We start from the raw sequence: 21,854 nt of genomic DNA on the forward strand, positions 1-21,854 counted from the left end.
TGTCTCTCTCTTTCCTCAGTAACATAAAAGCTGGTGTACCTTAGGCCAGCCTGAAGGATAATCGAGTGGTGCTTGACTGGTGATCCTCTGGGGACAAGTATATACAGCCTCCAGTGCCTACTGTCTTTTCTTATCTTACAGGTGGATCGTACACATAATGAGCATGATTGCTACCCACCGTGTTAAAACATTCTTGGCTCACTACATTCTATCGTTAAACAATTTACTTCTTGAAAGTGCACACAAGCTGTATAATACCTTTGATCACTCCATTTTCTCTTAAAAAGTTTTTGGTATGTTACCATTAAAAATGTCTTTTTTTATATACAACATTTTAATTGCCAAAGTCATAATCCCATCTTTTATTAAAAATGCAGTTAAAACATAAAAATGTATTTATAGAATTTTTCTACATATCGAGAAGTTTCATCATCATCTGATTATTTTCCTTTAAAAACCTGCACTCAGGATAAATGAAAACACTATTTTATCTTTCAGTTTTCTGCTACTGTTTACTTCTGAAAATTATACTAATTGTCTTTCATTTCTAATATACTGCACTTCTGTTAATACATTATGGGTTAAATGGGGTCCAACTCAAGTAACTTAGCTAACATTTCTAATATTAATTCTATTAGAATGTTAGTCTCAGAATAATCCAATTTTCGTATGAACTTTTCTTTCATTTTTTAAATTCAAAGATTTTTGTTTTGCTGTAATATATGTAAAATAAAATTTACCATTTAACTTTTTTAAATTGTGGTAACATATAACAAATCTATTATTTGAACCATTTTTATATCTAATATTCAGTGGCATTAGTACATTCACCTTGTTATGCAAACAATCACTACTGTTCATTTCCAGAGCTTTTTCCATCTTCCAAAACTGAAACTCTATACCCGTTAAACAATAAGTTGGCTAGGCATGGTGGCTCATGCCTGTAATCCTATCATTTTGGGAGGCTGAGGCAGGCAGATTGCTTGAACCCAGGAGTTAGAGAACAGCTTGGACACCATGGTAAAACCCTGTTTCTACAAAAAAAAAATTACAAAAATTAATCAGATATGGTGGTGCACACCTGTAGGCCCAATTACTCAGGAGACTGAGATGGGAGAATTGATTGAGCCCAGGTGGTTGAGGCTGCTGTGAGCCATGATTAGGCCATTGTACTCTAGCCCGAGCAACAGAGTAAGATCTTGTCTCAAACAAAAAAACCTTCAAAAACCAATAACTTGCTTTTCTCCCTTCCTCATAGCTCTTGACAACCAACATTCTACTTTCTGTTTCTGAATTTAACTACTCTAAATACTTCATGTGAGTGGAGTCATACAATATTTGTCCATTAATGTTTGACTTATTTCACTTGGCATAATGCCTTCAAAGTTTATTTTATAGTATGTGTCAGACTTTTCTGTTCTTTTTATGGCTGAATAATATTCTATCGAATATGTATACATTTTGTCTTTTCATTTGTTGATAGACATTTGGGTTCTTTCAACCTTTTGGCTATTGTAAATAATGCTTCATCAAACATTAGTGTACAAATATGTCTGAATCCCTTTGAATATGTATACACACACACACGTATATATATATATATATATATATATATATTTATTTTATTATTATTATTATTATTTTTAGTATATACTCAGAAGTGGAATTCTGGATCATGTGGTAACTCTATGTTTAATTTCTTGTGGAATCACCTTACTGTTTTCCATAGTGGCTGCACCATTTTACCTTCCCCACAGCAGTGCACAAGATTTGGCTCTTTTTAAAATACAAATTTTCTTTTCATCATCCTATTGAGATACCCTGAAAACCTAAGGGTTGTGCTCAGTAGGTATTAAAATAATTCATGGCCAGGCACAGTGGCTCACTCCTGTAATTCCGGCACTTTGGGAGGCCGAGGCAGGCAGATCACGAGGTCAGGAAATCAAGACCATCCTGCCTAGCATGGTGGAACCCCATGTCTACTAAAAATACAAAAAATTAGCTGGTTGTGGTGGTGTGTGTACTTGGGAGGCTGAGGCAGGATAATCAATTGAACCTGTGAGGTGGAGGTTGCAGTGAGCCGAGATCGTGCCATTGCATTCTAGCCTGGGTGACAGAGCGAGACTCTGACTCAATATATATATATGTAAATACTTGAAGTAAGTTCTATAAAAGATTGAATATTTTTCTTCTGTAATACTTATTTTTTAATTCAAAACTAGTGCATGTTCAGTAAAGAACATTTGGCAAACATAGGAAGATTCTAGAAAATTTATAAAAATCACCTGAAGGCCGGGTGCAGTGGCCCACACCTGTAATCCCAGCACTTTTGGAGACTGAGGGGGGGGTGGATGTTGAGGTCAGAAGTTCGAGACCAATCTGGCCAACATAGTGAAACGCTGTCTGTACCAAAAATACAAAAAAATTAGCTGGGTGTGGTGGTGTGCATCTATAATCCCAGCTAGTCAGGAGGCTGAGGCAGGAGAATCACATGAATCCAGGAGGCAGAGGTTGCAGTGAGCCGAGATTGCACCATTGCACTCCAGCCCTGGTGACAGTGCGAGACTCCGTCTCAAAAAAAAGAAAACACCTGGAATTCATCACTCAGAGATGATCATTGTTAACATTTGATATTTTTATCTTTCTTATAGAACAAAATAATACTTGTATCCTACTTTTTTCACTTCTTAATGTCACGAGCCTTTTCATATGTCATTACACTTCTTTGAAAACATGACTTTAATGACCCTAAAATTTAACCATTTACATATTAAGACATCCAGTTGTTATTAGTAATCTCTATTCTTAAGACATTTTAAAGAACTCTGTCCAGCATTTTTCAAAACTTCAAAGAGAGAAGATGCATCTATCTGACAGTTACCTTATATTTTGAAGATCTTTGATTGCATCTTTGACTACACATGTTAGTTGCCTTATATTATGAAACCTTTGAAAAACATAATATTCTATTTAACTTGATAATGTGGTGGACTAATTTTCTTGTGGGGGTTCAGGGTTTAATGGGAATGGGGAGGTTCTATTATAACCAAATATTAAAAGGAGAAATATTGGTAGATTTTTTTTTTTTTTTGATACGGAGTCTCACTCTGTTGCCCAGGCTGGCATGCAGTGGCATAGTCTCAGCTCACTACAACCTCCATCTCCCAGGTTCAAGCTATTCTTCTGTCTCAGCCTCCTGAGTAGCTGGGATTACAGGTGCGGGCCACCACACCTGTCTAATTTTTTGTATTTTTGGTAGAGACAGGGTTTCACGTGTTGGCAGGCTGCACTTGAACTCCTGATCTCATGATCCACCTGCCTTGGCCTCTCAAGCACTGAGATTACAGGCCTGAGCCACTGAGCCTGGCCTGGTAGATGTTTTTAAACAGATATCTCTAAACTGTCCATTTGGTTACTTTTTTGGGGGGGTAGTTTTAAGTAATTTTAAGTTACTTGTTATTCTGTAATAGAGAAATATTCAAACTTTCTGATCTTTATGACTTTATAATAAAATTGTGTAATACATATAAAATTGTCTAGTACAATTGTGAGAAGAATGGTGAAAGTTCATCGTTTTAACCACATGATAATAGTGGGGTTCCCATAGACTATCTACCTTGTGTAATATTGCCCAGAAAAAAAGCCATGATGAGTACCCAGATCGCCTTACTTTAACTAAGTGCTCTTTCATCCACAGTGTGCTGCCTTCGTAAGCTAATTAATGTCTGGGTTCCTGAACTCACCTCTATATTTAGACCCTCAGTATACTCTTTATCAGCATCTCTGGTTAGAAGAGTTAGAACTAATTCAGTCTTAATTAACTGTCCAAACAGGTGGCAGAATCTAATATATTGTTGACTAAAGTTTTATTTCAATTTTGTATACATGTAAAAGCATTGGAAACTTCATTACATTTTTGTCTGTAACAGCCATGTTAAGTATGCCTTTAAAAATTCTACAGTTGTTTAGATGTCATTCTAAAAGACTGACAGAGAATATGTAGAAAATTGTATATATAATACGTGTGTGTGTATTAGTATGATTGTTGAAAATGTAATAATCTTCTTAAACTTTTACATTTTTTTCTTAATGTTCTTAGACATAATTTTTGTTCATTAACTTGGCTCTTTTGTTAAGTTTAGTCATGTGTTGTATCTGTGACTTTATCTTTGAAGGAAAAAAATATAAGTTACTTAAGAAAATTTACTTTAGTACCAGTAAAGTGAGGTTTTATTCTGTAATTATTTGTCAGAATTTTGAAGGTAAAATTACCTAAACTACTTAAACTTGGTGTATGAATATTGAATAAACACTGTTTGCATCTCAATTCTAGGTCCTGCACTTTTAAAAGAAAAGAGAAGGCATCGATTACATAAGTTCTTGTGTCTCAGAGTTGGAAAACCAATGAGGAAAACATTTGTATCTCAAGCAAGTGCTACAATGCAGCAGTATGCACAGAGAGATAAGAAACATGAATATTGGTTTGCTGTGCCACAAGAAAGGTAAGAAACCCATACAACAACTTGAGAACATTATTGAGATTCTTTGAACTAAAATTATTTTGTTTATCAAAATACCAATGACAAACTATTGAAACATAGTTTATGATTAAAAGTAGATAATAAGTCTATTTAAAATAATTTTGCTCCTACTTTATAATTTACCCCATTTTTAATTGCATTCCCTTTTGTAGTTTATTATTTAAAAATGTGAACAAATATCCAGTTTGGGTAGTAAAGAAACTTAAGATACCTTGGAGCAAGAAGATTCATCAAAATATTATTTGATATAGCTCCTTCCTGAAGGCAGGTAATGGTATACAACTCCTTTATGTTAAAATTTCCTCAGATATTCATTAAATGCCTTCTATATACATGACACCAAATTATCTACTAAAAGGATGTAGTGGTCTTCACAATATTGTGTATACTCTTCGCACAATTAAATTTTTCATCATAAGTTTTAAGCAATTGTTTAAGATTCTGTTGTATTATCTTGTAAATTTTTACATTTTAAGTAAAAACTTTTACTTATATCCAGTATAAATGAAACATCATAACATTTCCTCTACCATTATCCACTTAAAAACTACCAGTTAGACATTGCATCATTACTTTTTCTCCTTAAACTTGTATTTTCGTAATACCACCTTATACAATATAAGATACTATATTTTTATCCTCTATTATATTTATTTGCAACAAACCACATATACTTACCACATTTACATATCTGTGTGTGTGTATATTGAAATTGCATTTTTACAAAAATTTTCTGTGACTGTTGTAAAAATAGTAAAGGGTTTAAGGTTTTAGGCTACTTGCAAGCCAACAACTTAGTTTGCCTCCATTTGATGCGTGCTGGGAGGAAGCACGAAAATACAGTAATCAGAGCATCAGCAATTGTGTGAGTTCTCTGTACCTCCTTTCCCACAAAGGATGTGAAGAAGGCCAAGTGACAGCTGCACATGCCTTGGGTTATTTTGCAGAAGAGGAACCATAAGTTTAGGGAACCTGAATCTTTTATAATGACATTAAACCTGGTTACCCTTTCCTTCTCAGTAACATACTATCTCTGCTTTCTAAGATAATGCTACGCTAACATACTTGAAAAGATATTGCTGAACAAAGGTATTACATGTAAAAAGTAAAATATCATAGGAAATGCTTGTCTAAGGATATATAGATGGACCTTTTCTATATCCATTGATAGATAAATATGTTTCATTAAAAGGATAAGATAGGACTCAGCATCAGTTCTGCCTCTCGCTTTTATTTTTCTAAGTACTGAGAAGCTTTGTTCATAGAAAAGTCAATAAGACTGAAGAGAAATTTATTTTAATAATGTCATCAATTCTTTAAACTTGTTTCTATATAATTTCAATAATTAGTCATTTTTGTCGGAATATTTTTAGTGATGATCAGTGAACAACTCCATTGAAAACACCTTTAGTTCTGTGGAAATCAATTAATGAGAAACCACCTGACATACAGAATGACTTATTACCCAGTTTGTATAATCATTTCCTGTCTCAACACCAAACTTGGGCAGCCTGGAAGTTTTTATACTGTAGTGCATGTACCATTCTAAATTCTGAATAGGTGAAGATATGCCCTTCTTATATAAATTAGAAACAGTGCTTTAATGAAAGCAGTTAATAGGGAATCTGTAAAATATCTTGACCATACTGTTTTTAGGCAGATTATTATGAGTAAAGAGTAACAAATGGAAATTGGAGATACGCAAATTGATTCCCTTAGCTCCGTCTTATGTGATTGTGTACCTCTTAGAAAGTCTTTATATGTTGGAAGACTACTGCTTTTAGGCATAAAATGATAATGCTCCTCTCCCTCTTCCCACACCACCAAATATACAATAAGTACAATGTGTGTCTTCTACAACATTGGCTTAATCTTAAAATATGATTTGCATAATTGATGAATACCTAGAAAGGACAGAAACAGATCTTCAAACTTTCCAGTGATGATGAAATCACTGCAATGAAAAACGTTACTGTATTTAGTTAAAATGGACATAAAAAATTAGTTTTTCTCATTATTCTTCGTTTTATTTTAATGTTTATGTGTACTTTCCTATTTTAATATTCATTCTTGTATCTTGGCTAATATTCATTACAAACTAGTATTATTAGGATTCTGATCTATATTGTAGACATAAAACTTAAGAAAATTGCTATTTAGATAGTAAGAAATTGATAAAAATATAAGATGTTACATTGGAAGATAAATGTAGCACCTTTTAAATATGTTAGCTGCCACATAAGGAATGGCAATTTAAAAAATTATTATATTGAAAATATAATTTCCAGAACTGTGGTTATTAACTGGTATGTTAGCTGAGAGTTATGTGATCAATTTTCAAAAACATGTTAACTAAAACCAGTAAAACCTAGATATTTGAAATATGTTTGTGACTCTCAAATATGTTTAACAGGGAATGCAACAACTGGCTTTGCAGTAGTAAACAAAACATTGGAAAGGAGAACACAAGATTTCTAAGATTAGATCATCTATCCTTCAGCATTGTATATTCCTAGTATCATTTAAAAGTTAAGGACATTACATTTCTATTAACTTGGAAAATTCTATATAATGTTTCAATATAGGCCATTAATAAATTGTTTACTTGTATTTTAGATCATTAGATTATTGCAAATGAGGTCAAACTTGTGTATCTTATTTCCTTTTCCATCACTAGTGTCTTTAAAGAAGTAAAGCATTATTATATACAGCATCTGAACTAGTCAAAAACATGCAAAGGAAAATTTTAATTTAGTTTTCTAAACAACAACCTGACAATATAGCCAAATAAAATTTTTAAGTTAATGGCTTCCTGATAGTAAATCATTTTATATTAATATAAAACCATACATTTTGTGTACATTTTAAGTCTTCAAGATTTATTAAGATATTTTACAAATATAATTTTATAATTCTAGCAGCACAAAATACTAGATGTATTAATAGCTACTTCTCCTAACAGGACAGATCACTTGTATGCCTTCTTCATTCAGTGGAGTCCAGAAATATATGCAGAAGATACTGGCGAATATACAAGAGAACCTGGATTTATAGTAGTAAAAAAGATTGAGGAGTCTGAAACAGTTGAGGATTCTAGTAATCAAGCAGCAGCCAGAGAATGGGAGGTAAGGAGAAATATATCAAGATTTTAGTAATCTTTTGAGTTTATATGAATTATTAGCTTTATGGTAGTATAAAGTTTAAATGATGTTTACACAAAAGAGGATTTTTTAAAGGTTTATCCATGTATATGTGTGATTATTGAATGAACCTGAGTAGTAACTTTAATACTGTATTTGCCATTCTGCTTTTGCTTTAAAATACTAGAAAACCCATCAGCAATAAAATGAACTTTTATTGACAGTATTATAGAATATTTAGTTTAGGAAAGATTAACATTATGGCAAAGAAGGAAATATCTCCTTCATGGATGAGATACAGCAGTCATTTAACACATCTGTGCGTAGTATTTGCATGACATCTACACAAATTACTACTACTTTCTAGATTTTAGACCTAAACATTATCCTGACTTAAATTTTTCAGTAACGATTTTAAGGAAAAAAGCAGGTGCTAATTTTACAAAGTAGTGGAAACTTTATGTGCTCAAATTTACTGAACTTGTTTAAATGGTCCAAAGTAATACGAACTTTTTGTAACCCCTCTTAGATATATTTTAAGATTACATATTACATTTTACATGCTTTATCTTGTAGGGCTGGTAGAGTGACAATATATGTTGGTGTGGCCTAGATTAATCTCTTCTTGATCCATTAGAAAATATAGAGCAGATGCTAAAATGTGGTAATAAATGTAATCAAATGTTGTTATTCATTTGGTGTTAATGTTTGTGGTTGTTAATGTGGTATGAATGTATTGTGCATGCACTTAACATGTATAATAATTGAAGGTATACATGGTATGTCTTTTGTTTAAAATGCAGACTTGATTTTGAATGTGTCTAATTTCATTCTGTGTGGTATATACAGCATCAGTTTCTGCTGTGTCTCCAATATAAGGGAGGGAAAGAAGAAACATATTGAGCATATATTTTGAGTTATTTTAATACTTAAACCAACGTTGTCAATCTTTGTACCAGCTTTATTCATAATGGCCCAAAAATTGGAAAGGCTTACTAGCAGGAGAATGGATGAATAAATTTTTGAATACTTACAGAATTCCAAATAACAATAAAAAAGATCTACTGGTACAGGCAACGACATGGATGAATCTTAAAAATACATTGAGTAAAAGAAGCCTGACACAAATGAGCATATTCTGTGTAATTTCATTTACACGAATTTCAAAAGGGCAAAACTAGTCAGAAATCCATCACACTACTGGATACTGGAGTGTGACAGGGTGGCTTGGGGCAGGAGGGAACTTACTGAGTTCTAGAGATGTTCTATATCTTACCCTTGGTGGTGGTTCCTTGGGTAATTACATATTTTTTTTAAAAAATCCTTGAGCTGTATTTTTTTAAATTTATTATTATTATTATACTTTAAGTTCTGGTGTATATGTGCAGAGCATGCAGGTTTGTTACATAGGTATACACATGTTATGGTGGTTTGCTGTATCCGTCACCCCATCATCTACATTAGGTATTTCTCCTAATGCTATCCCTCCCCTATTCCCCCACCTCTTGCTATCCCTCCCTTAGCCCCCCACTGCCTGACAGGCCCTGGGGAGAAAGGATCTGAGAAATACCATTCTCATTAATCAAGATGTGTAGAGGACTGCATTTCTTCTTTTTGTAGTATCGCTTCATACACCACATGATAAAGAGTACTTTGGGGTAAAGGAGCTATGCCTGGATTAATTTCATCAGCATGGCTGCTATTGATGAGAAAGCATGTTTTTAGAAAATTAAGACACAGAATGATTAAAGAAACCTTTATCCACCGTGAACCAAACTTATGTTTTTGTTATAATACTCAAATAAAAGAAATGTGCATTATGAGTTGTGCTTTTGGGGATCTGATAACTTTACCTTATAACTGAGAAGGAACTACTTATTACAGTCTCCCTGATTTCTGCCAGTATTCAACACAGGAAGTCAGTAAGTATATCCTGCATAGTGAGGATACTGTTTGATGTGGAGTTTTGTAGTTCTGTGAAAAAAATTACTTTCTGCTTTTTTGATACAGATTGTTTTTATGCCTTTTCACTGAAAAATAGAAATGCTCTAATGGCATTTTAACAAATTGTCAGGCAAGTCCTGAGGTGAAGATTAGGCAGAGTGCCTATTGACATCTGCTATTTCCTGATGATAACACTTTTGTTTAATAAATATACAAAAATAAAAGATTAATATTAAAATAAATTCACATATACCAGTCATTCACCTTTATCAACTTATTTCTTCTATGTCTTTCCTTTTCTCCAATTGCTCATTGTTATTCAAATGTCATAAAATATTTAAAATACCTGTAATATATACAGTTTGTATTTTTACAATTTGTGTGTTGAGTAATGATCCAGCTAAGCTCCCAAATGTTGCAGTTAGTTAACATATCTCTTAAGTCTCTCTAAATGTAGTTTCCTCCTCCATTGCTTTGCTTTGTTTTTTTATTTCAGTTTTTAAGAAATCAGACTTTTTTTTTGTAGAATGTCGCATAGGCTGGCATTCGCTGTTTGCATACCCATAGTGTGTCTATTAACATGTCATTCTACCTCTTGAATAACTGTTAGATCTAGATCAATGTGTTTAAGTATAGATTATCATCTTTATTTTACAGATAATTTCTCTAAGCTCGTTTTTTATTTGGCTAAAATTCTCATAGTAGTAAATCATAGTGGTTAATCGCTAATTCAGAGTCTATACCTTTTCCAGCATACCAAGTGCTCAACTTTGGCAGAACCTTTGCATCATGATAGCCAACTTTCAAAGATCTCATTGCTGATGTCACAAATCAGATGAATTAAATGAGAATAATTGGGGATAGGGCCTAGTTATCAGTGTTGTTTAAGGCTACCTAGATAATTACATTGTGCAATCAAAGTGGGAAAACTAGTATACTATGCCATGCCACAACTTCAGGTGTTGTGTTAAACATATACAGTATTAAGACTGTGGAAGAGTCTTTAGACTATATTGATTGCAATATAGTTCAATTTTTGAGTCCCTGTCATACAAGTTATATTATATAAAATATTTGTCATATTCCTTTTATCTGTGATGCTGCATCAAAAACATAAATTTGATTCACTGTGGAGAAAGGTTTGTTTAATCATTTTGTGCCTTGATTTTTAAGAAAATATATTTTCTCCTCAGTAGCAGCCACGCAGATACAATTAATGCTGGTGTAGCTCCCTTACATACCACAGGACTTCCATCATGTTGTGTATTCAGAGACACGACAAGGAGAGGGAAATCAAAAAACATACCAGGCTGTAAGTTAATGATCTTTGAACTTGGTCTTCAACTTTGTTCAGTAAATACCCTTTAAAATTTAATGTTTGACAAGTCCCCAAGCCCAAACATCCAGTGGTATAGCCTAAAGGAGTGAACACCACAATAAGCTCAAATTATCTTTGAAGTCCAAGATTCATGTAAACCTTTTCATTCAGCTTCATTATTTGTTTGTTATAATGTAAAAATAAATGTGGAATTTTTTTATCATGAAGTCAAAATGATAATACTATAAGTTGATTCACTTTTATCCTGCCATCATTTACCATGAGACATTACCATACCACTGGACAATATTGGCATCTGCCCCAAGTACCAACTTCTAAAGGCTCTATACTAGAATTTTCTGAAAGTGAGGGGTTCATTGTGTCACATGTTCAGTGTGCCAGTCTTGCTGCTTGACCACACAGGCCTCAGAGATGGAGTTTTTTATGCTAAAATTGCTTTTTGGCCCTCTTCCTTTGGATTGACTTTTCACTCCTTTTGGAATAAGAGCTGGTAGAAAAAGCTTTCCAAAATTTTTCATCTCCAATTTTATACCACATGTAGTTCATTATCTCTCATACTCCAAACCTAAGCAAAGCATCAAGGTCTCCAAAGATGATAAATAAAAACAACTAAGAAACTGGTTTTGTTAAATCAGATTTTATTGATTTATTTAATTTCTCACACATTTACTTTTTGATTAAATTTTAAGAATGAATTTACTAAGATTGTGTGTCTGTAGAGTGTATAACAATATTTTTCATTCTTAAAATGATTGGTATTTGAATAAAATTGCTCTGGCTTCCTTCTTGCTTCTCGCCTTTGCCAAAGTTTTAATAAAAAGACATTCTGTACAATTTTGGGGTTTTGAAACAACTTGTGTCTTTTTAGGTGCATGGCATTAGTAACATTTCTCAATAATTAAAGTTTAGGTTATTTAAGTATAAATGTAAATATGTTAACTACTTACTATATAAACCTCTATACCATTATTCAAAATGTGTTGGAATCTGCCTTTCAGTTTAGATACTTTAAAAAATAATTTATAGTCTTTCCATTTTGACTTTAGTATCTAGTGTTGTTCATTTTAGTTTTATAAATGTAAAATATGTAACCTGTTCTTAGCATTTTAGGCCATAACATTTATCATATTATGACATTGTTGGATTTGGTTTTTCACTATTATGTGGTGATTGTCATGTGGAGCCAGTTCTGTTTTCACAGCTGTCATTAAGTAAAGTTGTGGTCAGGATCATAACTGTGGTTATTGCTGTAACTCCTAAGAAGCACCTTATCAGGAGACTTCACTTGTTTGGTTAATATCTTATTTTTTAAGCTGAGAGGCAGTGAGTATTCTGGTGTTTGTTTTATTAAACATATTTTTTAATTATTATTAAGGTACAAGTAACGCCAAAATTAAAACTGAGTTAATACATTAAACACACAAAACCTTCATGATTTCTTCTCAGTCTAGCCACCAAATTCACATAGAATTAATTTTGTCCAAAAGTGAAGGAATTCTGTGTCTAAAGTCACTACATAGCGAAGTCACATTTCTCAGATAAAGGGAATTTTTTATAGTGATCAAATAATCAAATAGTATTACAAATTATAACTCCAGAAGAAATTTAATGAATCTGAAAAAGATAAAAATCAGAAGGATTAAACACTCAATTATAATTTATAAGTTTATAGTTACTGACTTTCATAATACAGTCATGCACTACATAATGACATTTTAGCAGGTCCCCTGAGATTATAATGGAGCTGTCTCTTAGTGATATCATAACATCATAGTGTAATACATTACCCTCTCTACGTTTAGATATATTTTGATATACAAGTCCTTATAAGTGTGTTACAGTCACCTGTAGTATTCAGTACAGTAACGTGCTATATGGTATGACCTAGAAGCAATAGACTATACCATGTAACCCAGTTATATGCTAGACTATATATACTATTTAGGTTTGTATAAGTACATGCTGTGATGTTCACACAAAGAAATTGCTTAAAGACGCATTTCTCAGAACATATCTCTGTTATTATGTGATTTATGAGTATATTTCTATGTTGAGACCCTGTATAATTATAAATGAAAGTTTTAGACTATTCATGTTTTCTCTTATGAGCATTTGACACCCAGGATTTATGCCTAATATGATCTGTTTTGACTCGGATGGTGTTATTTTGAAGACGTATCTACCTCAGGAGAGTGTTGAACCAGTGCTTTGCTTTCCCATTAATAATATTCTTCAATTGCTAGCCCAAAGTTATGAGCTTTAACATTTCTATTAAAAAATCTTAAGGCTGGGCATGGTGGCTCACACCTGTAATCCCAGCACTTTGGGCGATCAAGGCAGACAGATCACCTGAGGTCAGGGGTTCAAGACCAGCCTGGCCAGTATGGTGAAACCCCATCTCTACTAAAAGCACAAAAATTAGCTGGGCGTGGTGGTGTGTGCCTGTAATCCCAGCTACTCAGGAGGCTGAGGCAGGAGCATCTCTTGAACCTGGAAGATGGAGATTGTAGTGAGTGGAGATCATGCCATTGACTTCAGCCTGGGCAACAGAGTGAGACTGTGTCTCAAGAGAAAAAATCTATATATATGTATATAGATATGTATGTCATATAGACTATGAGAAGAGACAGGATATATGGATGACAGACTATGATTTTAAATATGAAAATTCTAAAATATTACTTTATTTTTTAATTTATTATTTTTTGAGAAAGGGTCTTGCTATGTTGCCCAGGCCGGAATGCAATGGCACACTCATAGCTCACTGCATTTTCAAACTCTTGGGCTCAAAATGTCCTACTGCCTCATCCTCCTGAGTAGCTGGGACTACAGGCATGTCCCACCTTATCCAGCTATTTTATTTTATTTTTTATTTTATTTTATTTTGGGAGAGATAGAGTTTTGATGTGTTGCCCAGGCTGGTCTCAATCTTCTGGGCTCAAGTGATCCATCCTCCTGCCTCAGCCTCCCAAAGCCCTGGGATTACAGGTCTCACCTAGTATAAAATAATAAATATTAAGTAGGGTAATTATGTATTATAGCTTCTATCATACCATTCCCAACTCAAATAGGAAGAGATATAAGGTAATTTAATAACTTCAGTTTGAATAAAGTAAAGGAAAAGGATTATTAAATTGAATACCTGAATTGTGAGAACAGATTATGTTCAATTTGTAAACTGGTCATGTTTTCAAAAGTGCTTTGTTTTGTATCCTGTCATCCTATAATAATGACTGATACTCGCTTCAAACTCTTGGATATCTAGGCAAATTTAAATGAGTTAGCATATGTGTTTTAAATACTACAAAAACAGAAAGGGCAAGAGTGAGACTGAGCTCATTTTATGTTTGCCAGACACTGTGTTTGTAAATTTGGATGGCTTTGAGAAACAGAAAACCACACTCAGAATAGCTTAAACCTGTTGTTTCTCGAAGTGTCGTTCCCAGACCATCAGCAGCAGCAGCAGCGCCTGGGATTTGTTAGAAATGCAAATTCTCAGACCCCATTTCAGTCTGATTCATTAAAAACTGTTTTGGAGCCCAGCGTTCTAGTTTAACAAATACTCCAGGTGATTTTGATGCAGGCTAAAATTTGAGAGCCACTGATTTAGGTCTGTAAACTGTCCAGAGATGAGGGACAGCCTCCTCAAAAACACGTGGCTGGAAGGATACTTGAGCAAAATCAAGGCTGCTTTAGAAAGGGAGGTGTAAGAGTGGGTGTTGACTAGGCAACCAACAGAATAGACTGTGCCTTGCTTGGTGGTTTTTTGTTTTGTTTCTAATATCTCATTTAAGCATCTTTTGGAACATATATCATATTTGTTATTTTAGAAAATGTACCTGGAAGTTATGACAAGCTTTCAAAATGCTGCTTCCACCACCACCACTACTAAATTATATAATATTGCTGATTGTTTTTAGGAGATTCTGTGATGAGGGGTGGAGTATAACCACAGTGTACTATATGTACAAGGGAACTTTAAGCCTGGTATGAAGATAATGATGATGTGCCTGTTAGGGACAGTGGGAGAGATTTTAGGATAAGTGTAGTGGGGCTAAATGAGAGGAATAGAAATGGCTGGTATGTGGGGGAGGTAGGGTGTTCGCTGTGGGGTGTGCTGTGCCCTGTGTGAGTGCATTTTGGAATATGGAGGAACGAGATGGGTAGTTGGTTGGGATGCAGTATTGTGTGTTAAATAGGTGGTGTGTATGTGAAGAGGTGGCATCGTGTGTACATACAACAAAGTGGAAGGAGCAGCTTTACCTTAAAATGGAAGAAATTTTCAAATGTATTATCATGACATTGATACTCTAATTAAAATTCTAGATAATTGTAGCTTATATATGTAATTTATATTTTTTTAAAAGTCACTTCTTTGGTTATATTAAAAATATCAGTGGATAATGAAGTGTATATAGGCATAGTGAATATAACTACCTTTTCAAGAAATTAGATGCTATAAAATGCAATTTAAAAACAGACTGTGTAACAGGCAAAGGAATTTTCAGATCACTTTGAATATTTGTGTAGGATTTATTTGTAGCACATTGGCTTGGTTTTTACGTAGTTATTCTGTAAAATATGAGGGTGAAAGTGTCCACAAAGGACGTCTTACTGCTTAAAAAATGTTCACATAAAAGATGCAGTTTTATAGTACTGTTAGCTGTAAGTAAGGAACATAATTTTATAACTGTATGAACAAACAACAAAATGTTCATTAAAATCATTTGTGTGCTTTCAGAGACTCTGTAAATTATATTTACTACTTTTTTGTTACTGGGTTACTTTTAGTATATTTCTTCGTGTAGTGATGTTTGGAAATATAGGCTCTGTATCTTTAAACTTTTGAGCCTTTTCTTTGCACATTTGGGTACAGTGCAACCAAACTTAAGCATGGGAAATTCTCTCTTCCCTCCCCAGCTTTACGGCCTCCACTCAGGACTATCATTGCTATGGATACTACTTTGTGATTAGTTCTCTCTCTTGTCAATCAAATCTTTGTCTCTAGCAGACTGTTTTGTCACTGTAGTAGGGCTCTGGTGCTGGAAATTTATCTTTGACACAGGAAGAATGCTTTTGAAAACAGTTATTACGTGATTTTATGTAACTTAATTTGCCCTGGAAAGGAAATGTCTCGTCTCTGGTATGGGAAAAAAGGGAGAAGACATCAACCAATTAATCATAAATACACTCTGGTAAATCTTAGTCAATTATTTTAATTTGTATATATACTAGTCTTTTCATGGTGACAGTATGAAAAATTATACAATTTCTGAAAGTTTAAGCATAGGGAATATTTATAGAATACAAAATTTTATGATTGTAGAAAGTACCTTGAAGTTGTTTCTGTTAATTCTGAATATCTTCAAAAAGGGATATTAATAAGGGACTGTAATTTTGTTTCATATTAAGTGTTTTGGGTATTCTATTCTACACCAAAGGAAAGATACCATATCTGAATTGCTGCCTTAATGTTTTTTTATTTCAGCTTAACTTTGTAGAAAAATATTCAGAATTTTCTCTTGCTTAAAAATAAATTGAACAGAGTAAATTTATTATTGACTGGATCTCAAACCAGATTATTTTTTATAATATTGTTTAAGGCTATAATTTTAAGAGCCTGAGAAAAAGGTTTTTTAAGATATTCAAAAAGTTTTCAGGCAATACTACCTAATACAAATCTTTAAAAGATATTCTAGTAAGGAAAATTTCAGTCAACCATACTATTGTATGAATTTTAGTTATTTTTCTGTAGGTGTACATTGTTATAAAATATCCTTTGTTCTTTGTGTGGTAATTCAGGATTATATTTTGCCTTATGAATGTTTATTTTATTTTTACTATAATTGTAGATGATTTAAAATCCAATGAGGACTTTGGAAGATGCCCCCAAAGCAGCTTGTCTTCCTTAAATGTTAAGCCTGTCAAAATATTAAAATTTTAATAGGTTTTATTTTTTTAATTTTTTTTATTTTTTGAGACGGAGTTTCGCTCTTGTTACCCAGGCTGGAGTGCAATGGCGCGATCTCAGCTCACCGCAACCTCCGTCTCCTGGGTTCAGGCAATTCTCCTGCCTCAGCCTCCTGAGTAGCTGGGATTACAGGCACGCACCACCATGCCCAGCTAATTTTTTGTATTTTTAGTAGAGACGGGGTTTCACCATGTTGACCAGGATGGTCTCGATCTCTTGACCTCGTGATCCACCCGCCTCGGCCTCCCAAAGTGCTGGGATTACAGGCTTGAGCCACCGCGCCCGGCCCGGTTTTATTTTTAATTATAATTCAAAATGTATTTATATGTAACATCAGCACGGAGGGGTTTAGATAACTGAAATGATGGCATTTGTAAAATTTGTGATTAGATTTACCAGATTAATCAGTTAACACCGTTTTTTTTTTTTAAACAAGAACAGTGAAGCTATTTATACATTTTTTTTATTTGAAATTTGAATAATCATTTATTCTTAGTTTGCAAAGACTTAAATATGGTTTATTATAAATAGAGGCAAAATAAATTGTGGCTATTCTGAATTTTATAGGTCAGTCTAATTAATGTGCATCAAACACTTAGACTTATTACAGTCACCACATGCAAGTTCTGTTCATTCTTTATTTTTGTTTTTATTTTTGAAACAGGGTCTCACTTTGTCACCCAGGTTGGAATGCAGTGGCAAGATCTCAGCTCATTGCAACATCCGCCTCCTGGGCTCAAGTGATGTTCCTGCCTCAGCCCTGCAAGTAGCTGGGACTACAAACATGCACCACCACGCCTGGCTAATTTTTTTGTATTTTTTTATAGTGCTGAATTTTGCCGTGTTGTCCAACCTGAACTTGAACTCCTGAGCTCAGCTTGGGAGATCTACCTTCCTCAGCCTCCCAGAATGCTAGGATTACAGGCCACTTCACCCAGCCAAGTCCTGTCCTTTCTTACAGGAGGCTGTATAATTTTGTCAGATATTTTATCTCATGTCTTAGCAAGAATGCTTTCCACTCATTGGTCATTAGTTCTGCCTATACATATATGTTATTTAATTGAACCCTCACAGTAACCCTGAAAGTTTAGTAGAATTATTTCCCATTTTGAAGACTAGTTGAAGCATGGAGTGGTCACTGAACTAAGTTGTCATGGAGTACAGAGACAGCTTGACAAGCGCATAGTTTAGTTCACCAGGATGACTTTGAAGCTTTTCTGAAATAGTACAATATGATGTGTTTTGATGTGTAGACAAGTTGAAGTCCCAATTTTCCAGTTGTTTTCTTTGCTTTAAAGCTTCTAGGAGCCGTAGGTCAGGTAGCTCTTAAGAAAATTGGGATAAAAAGATAGTGGTTCTTTTACCTATTTTGTAGATTGGGATCCCTATAAGATTTGCGCGACAAGGTGTTCTTATGCTTTTAAACTGAAAAATACATATATCTAACAGAATAATCAGTATTTTAGAGCAAATGAAATCTAACTTTTTGGACTTTGTAATCTGTAGCTTTTCAGAATTCTTCGTCTTTACCCAATAAATAATATGGCCATATTATTACTACCTCTGTAAAAGAGTTTATCACTGAGGTATCTGTAGATACCTTGACAATTTTCCAAATCCTTGTGTATATTTCACATTTGACCTTACAGAAACCCTGTGTGTTAACTGGAGATTGTTTTGTTTTATAAACAAGTTAATTTACATCACAAATACATTAATAACTAATAAGTATCATACTCTCTTAACAAAATGCATGGCATGAAATTAACCTTTTGCCAGTTAGCTTCAGTAAGAGCCATATTGATAAAGCATGCTTAAGTTTCCTTATCTTTTCTTTTTTCAAAGACTGTTTTATAGTTTATTCTGATAGCTTAAACTTTGATCTCTAATCATTCATTTATTTGAAACTATTCATGTATTCGATACATTCATATGCCATATTCTGTTAGTGTCTGTCAATAAATTGTAATTTGCTTGAAGTTATAAGCCCATTTTACAATATGGATTTAGTCTTAATCCAAGTCTCAAGTTATTAAATAGCATCATTGTTTTATTACCTTTATCAGTAGTAGTTGATTTCATCGCCATTTTCTTAGTTTAGGCCATCACATATGAAAAGACCAGACTTTTTTTTAAATTTAGGGTTTCATATATGAAAACAGGAGAAAAGTGGCTATTTTGAATTATTTACATCTGTGCAAGAATTAGCCAACAGGTAGAATTTTAGGAAGAGCTAATTAAATGTAAAAATCTTTCCAGTGACTTCAGCTTGAGATAAAAATAATAATGAGAAAAATAATTACTTTTACTGATACTGTATACCAAATATTGTTTTAAACACTTAATATGAGTTAGCTTATTTAATCCTTACAACCCTGTGGAATATTTCTTTATCATCTCCACTTTACAAATGAAAAAACAGAGGGACATATAAATCATACTACAACCAGTGTAAGTCAGAGCTGATAATTTAGGCATTCTGGCTCTAGCCCATGCCCTTAAACTCTTTGCCATACTTGCCCTCAAAAATCTTCAAAATATAACAAGGGGAAGATAATTATTTATTTCATGTGTTTAATGTAACAGAACCTATTTTGTATATACTTTATACGTATTATTTATTCATAAAATACACAAGTGTTTCCATTTGAAGGATCAGAAATGGAGAAACTAAATGAGGCTCCCTAAGTTCACAAAAGTAATACAAATCGGAATTAGAATTAAGATAGCAGTCTAAAACCAAAGCCACTATTCTTCAATATTATGCTGCCTACCTATAGTAGATAGTCATGGGATATTTATTAAATAGTATTTATGTATGTTTTGTGGTAAGTGAAACATCTGCTCTCTAGTCACAACCTAGTTGAAAAAAGTATACACATATGTTCAGTGTTGAATATTTTTTCTTAATTTATTTGCCTCAATCATTTTTTATTTTTCGTTTAAAAAAATTTTAATAGCATAAGGGGCTTTCTGGTGAAGACCGAAAAACCTGCAAGATAAATTCTTAGAAAGCTGTAACACCAACTCAGTAGTTGAAAAGCATATCTCTTATCTATGCAAGTTATGGGGCATAATAGTAAAACAAACATCTGTGATGTACCGCTACCCAGTATTCCAACTAGAACATCACTAATGTAGTTACATTTTCCTACGTGTTTTTTCTCATCTCATCTTATATCTCCCCCAAGTTGGTAACCACTATGAATTTTGTATTTTATTATCCCCCTGACATTTTTTAATTAATAGATTTTATTTTTTTAGAGCAGTATTAGATTTACAGGAAAATTGAATGGAAAGTATAGAGAATTCCCATATATTCTCTTTTCCTCCAAGCACAGTTTTCCCTATTATTCACATATAGCATTAGTGTGATATATGTTACAGTTACAGTGTATGGACTAGTATTGATATATCGACACCCAGAGTCCATAGTTTACATTAGGGTTCATTGTTAGGATTGCATATTCTGTGGGTTTTGACAAGTGTGTAATGACATGTATCTAGTTGTAGTATCACATAGTATAATTTTACTGCCCTAAAAATTACCTGTGCCACACTATTTATCACTCATTCCCTTCCAGTGAACATCTGGCCCCCACTGGCCTTTCTACTGCTTTGCATTTTCCAGAGTGTCATATTGCTGGAAGCATACAGTAAATAGCCTTTTCAAATAGGCTTCTTTCACTTAGCAATTTTTATTTAAGACTTATTTATGTATTTTTGACTTGACAGTATCATTTCTTTCTATTGCTGAATAATATTCTGTTGTATGGTTGTAGCCATTTCTTTATCCATTCACCTGATAAAGGACATTTTGCTTTCTTCCACCTTTTGGCACTTATGAAAAAAACTGTTGCAAACATTTGGATGTAAATTTTGTGTGGACACAAGTTTTCAGCTCATTTAGGTAAACACCAAATAACGTGATTGCTCTGTCCTATGTTAAGAGTATGTTTAGTAGGCCAGTGTAGTGACTCACACACCTGTAATGTCAACACTAGGAGGCTGAAGTCAGAGCATTACGTGAACCCAGGAGTTTGAGACCAGTCAGGGCAACATAGTGAGACCTTGTCTCTACCAAAAAAAAAGTAAAAAGTAACTGCCAAACTGTCTTTCATTTGGCTTTACCCATTTTGCATGGTTCCCGCAACAAATGAGAATTCCTGTTCTCCTCGGCCCTGCTGATATTTGTTGTTGTCAATGCTTTGGACTTTAACCTTTATTTAAATAGGTGTGTAGTGATATCTCAATCTTATTTTAATTTGCATTTCTTTGGTGATATATGATAATGAGCATCCTTTCATAATCTTACTTTCCATTTGCATATCTTTTTTTTTTTTTTTTTTTAACGAAGTTTCGCTCTTGTTGCCCAGGCTGGAATGCAGCAGCTCAAATCTCGACTTACCACAACCTCCATCTCCTTGGTTCAAGCAGTTCTCTTGCCTCAACTTCCTGAGTAGCTTGGATTACAGGTGCCCATCATCACACCCAGCTAATTTTGTATTTTTAGTAAAGACAGGGTTTTTCCATGTTGGTCAGGCTGGTCCTGAACTCCCGAGCTGATGTGATCTGCCTGTCTCAGCCTCCCAAAGTGCTGGGATTACAGGCCTGAGCCACTGCTCCCAGCTGCATATCTTCATTAATGAGATATTTATTCATATATTTTGTCCATGTTTAATCAAGTTGCTTGATCTTGTTGTTATGTTTTACATAAACATAGAGCTTCCTATCCGCATTCCTTCATATATTTTAGATAACAGTTCTTTATCATTTATGTATGTTGCAGAGATTTTCTCCCAGTCTGTAACTTGTCTTTTTCATTCTCTTGACAGTGTCTTTCACACAGTAGAAGTTTTTAATTTTAATGAAATTTAATTTAATAATTTTATTTTTCCTTTTTTTTTCTTTTTTTTCTT

At 33.6% G+C, this 21,854-nt stretch overlaps 1 protein-coding gene and 1 non-coding gene across 12 annotated transcripts in view; one reads left to right on the forward strand and one right to left on the reverse strand.

Moving 5' to 3' along the window:
* The window catches only part of OXR1 (oxidation resistance 1), a 479,036-nt gene that overhangs the window by 435,752 nt on the left and 21,430 nt on the right, over nt 1-21,854 (forward strand). For 9 of the 11 annotated variants that reach the window (XM_017528983.1, XM_017528986.2, XM_037738704.1 and 6 more), the window contains 2 exons: nt 4,334-4,502; nt 7,504-7,666. In XM_017528983.1, the coding sequence (XP_017384472.1) occupies nt 4,334-4,502; nt 7,504-7,666 (332 nt within the window). Of the gene's footprint in view, nt 1-4,333; nt 4,503-7,503; nt 7,667-15,797; nt 16,160-21,854 lie in introns of those variants that run through there. The other 2 variants (XM_017528994.2, XM_017528996.2) reach the window with 2 other exon arrangements.
* On the reverse strand, nt 19,900-19,961 carry LOC119471330. Its single transcript, XR_005200361.1, has one exon. It is a non-coding gene; the product is annotated as a U7 small nuclear RNA (small nuclear RNA).

The sequence above is a fragment of the Cebus imitator genome, unplaced genomic scaffold (genome assembly GCF_001604975.1).
Source record: "Cebus imitator isolate Cc_AM_T3 unplaced genomic scaffold, Cebus_imitator-1.0 Scaffold56, whole genome shotgun sequence".
NCBI lineage: Eukaryota > Metazoa > Chordata > Mammalia > Primates > Cebidae > Cebus > Cebus imitator.